The 2,816-nt window shown below is 43.5% G+C and overlaps 1 protein-coding gene across 1 annotated transcript in view; it reads left to right on the top strand.

Moving 5' to 3' along the window:
• The first annotated feature begins 216 nt into the window (after positions 1-216).
• The window catches only part of LOC123976751 (H-2 class I histocompatibility antigen, Q9 alpha chain-like), a 28,676-nt gene continuing 26,076 nt past the window's right edge, over positions 217-2,816 (top strand). The window contains exon 1 of the mRNA XM_046059098.1: positions 217-371. Coding sequence (XP_045915054.1) covers positions 308-371 — 64 coding nt within the window. The 5' untranslated portion in view covers positions 217-307. The remainder of the gene's footprint in view (positions 372-2,816) is intronic.

Raw genomic sequence — 2,816 nt, 5'->3', positions numbered from 1 at the left:
ATGTGATGTGTAGTCCAGGCATAGCTACAGGGTAACCTCGAGTTAACAACGAGCATAAGCTGCTCAGAGCAGTTTATGCAGCCTAAACTGCCAAGGCAACAGACCTCAGTTAACATCCACCATCCACCTTTCGTAGAACGGGTTAATCGGGAAGTTACACCCGACGTCACAGAGCCAGAAGTTACCAGTTACCTCGCTTCGTAATAGCCTACAGGTGACGAACTGTAATCCTATGTGCTTCTCTGGAGATAAACATATTGATCGTTAGTCAAAAGTCGAAGCTTTTGATGCGATATGTAACCTAACAATGAAGATCCTGGTTTTCCTGGCCCTCCTGGGAATAGGTCTAGGCCTACATTTCGCTGCAGCAGGTAAAACTTTTAAATCGGTTGATTGTAAAACAAAAATTCTGTCTTCATAGGGATATTGTAGGCACATCTGAATGTAGCCTATGTTACTTTGATGTTTAGTTTCAGGACTTCCTTTTAGATAATAAAAATGCTATTCTAGGAAAGTAACGTTTGGATTTTTATGTTTAACCACACTGACAAGACAGTTGATGATGTGTTTTTTTATGGTTAGGCTATTAACATCAGGCCTATTTATTATATTCAGCCTACGGTATGAAGCATGTTGATTAGTAGCCTAGCCAGCCACTGATACATTTCGCTGAAATTAGTTTATTACAGAAATATAGGCTATCATTTCGCTGATAGGACTAGTCTAGCTAGGCTAGATGTCGGCTGATAAGTGACAGGTAACAAACTGGGGGTTTGAGACAGTTAATGTATATCATAGTTTGTCCACCAGAGAGCGCTGACAGGTTTATTTTTAAACTGAAATGTTTTGCTCATTATATATTTTGATCACAAACAGCAAATAGGCTAGTTTATGTTGTTTATATATTTAAAACAATACTCCACTGATATAGGCCTATTCGATTTTTGATGTCTATAATTAATTATAATTTCTAAGTATTAATATCAGTATCAGCTTAATGACTAGGTATTGGACACAGAAACACTACAGCTATAACACAGAAATATAATCTACATGCATTCAGACAGCAGAGGACAGTGGATGTTTCTGAAATAAACAATATTTTATTTGAGAAAATTCACACACAGTTTACTCTGTTAAAACTTTAAAAGATCTTAAATAAGAAACTGTACGAAATGACTACCCAGCAACCCTGTACACAGGATAAGCAGTTGACGGATTGATGGATGGACTAAATGACTAGGCCTACATGACAAATTAAAATATTGCTTAATTTATCTTTAATATAGAAATGTGTCTTACATTTTTCTATGATATTTCTTCAGTTTAGATAAATAGATAAGATATCAGAATGAGATACACATAGAGACTGGGTCAGATGTTTTTGTCATTGGTTACTACTTGAGTATTGGTACTCAAACATTTGTAACCCACAAACCCTCTGACAACAGGATATAAAATTAAGTCAGTGGTTACTTGAATATGAAAATTAACAGCAAAACCACCCACTTTGTAAGTGTGTTCAAATTATTAATTCAAACCAACAAAGAAGAAGAATTGGTCCCAATTTATAGTATAAAATAGAAACCATAAGTGATGTAATATAATCAAATAGAAAATAAGCTGTTTAATATAGAAAATAAAATTAAACTCACATGCAGCGTGTATATTTAGTTCCCCTTCGAGGGAACTCGAACTGCGTCGGTTACGACACTATGGGGACGCCTCTAGGCGGAGCAGGTCTGAACGTGAATGAAATCACTCCAATCCTATTGGCTTGTTGCTAGAACGGTAAGGTGTGACGGAATAACCGGAGGAGTATAAAGCACACCTGTACACACTCATCATTAGCTTTTTTCTATTCAGCAGGCGCTCTGTATGTTGTTGAAGAAAGCTCCAGTCCTACAAGCAGTGTGTCTTACCTGAAGAAGAAGTCTACCAGCATGTCCGGCAACCAGATGTACAGAAGGTGTGTTTTTTTCTTGCCCTCGGTACATCACGGATGGAGATTCTCATGAGATGTGTGTCTCATGTTTGGGGATGGAGCACGCACGGGCAGCTCTCGAGGGGGCTGCCTGCGCCGTTGCGAAGCCCTTTCCGTGCGGGTACTGAGGTACAGCATGGCTCTCTTTTTCCGAGGATGGCCGAATGTGTTCTCCCCGTGGCGTGGGCCCTGCGGCCGCTGAGGCGGCCCGGCGGCTTCACTCATGGGGTTCACAGCGTGATCTGTCGTAGGATTTCGGGACGGCTGAGGCTTTTTCCCGACCTTCATCCGCTGGCTCCGATGCTTCCTTTCCTCGTTCGGGAGCCCGTTCTCGGCTTCTCCCGCTCGCGGTTTGGATCCGGAGACGCTGCAGCAATCCGACTCCGAGGAGGCGGATGTGCTCAGCGCAGTGGACGATGACTTCCGGGTGTCGGGGCGGCGTCATCTGGCGGCGCCCGACTATGACGTGCTGCTGGAGGTGGTGACTAGAGCCGTGGCTAAGCTCAACATCAACTGGCCAAAGGAGCAGACACCACAGGCTAGTGGTAGCTTGATGAAAGGTTTCTTAAGCACCACACGCCACCTCCACGCCGGTCTCTGCCATTCTTTCCTGATTTACATGATGAACTGAGTAATCATGGGGCAGACCCTTCTCTACATGGCTTTCCACACCCCGATCACTGAACTACAGTAATGTGATGGGGGTTAGGGACCGTGGTTATGGGAGGATGCCTCGGGTGGAGGATGCGCTTGCGAGCTATCTCTCCCCTCGACTTGCGTCCTCCCTGGAGAAGCCGGCGTTACCATCCAAACCATGTCGCACCACATCCAC

The sequence above is a fragment of the Micropterus dolomieu genome, linkage group LG09, assembly GCF_021292245.1.
Source record: "Micropterus dolomieu isolate WLL.071019.BEF.003 ecotype Adirondacks linkage group LG09, ASM2129224v1, whole genome shotgun sequence".
NCBI lineage: Eukaryota > Metazoa > Chordata > Actinopteri > Centrarchiformes > Centrarchidae > Micropterus > Micropterus dolomieu.
This window is presented reverse-complemented; position numbering and strand designations above follow the sequence as displayed.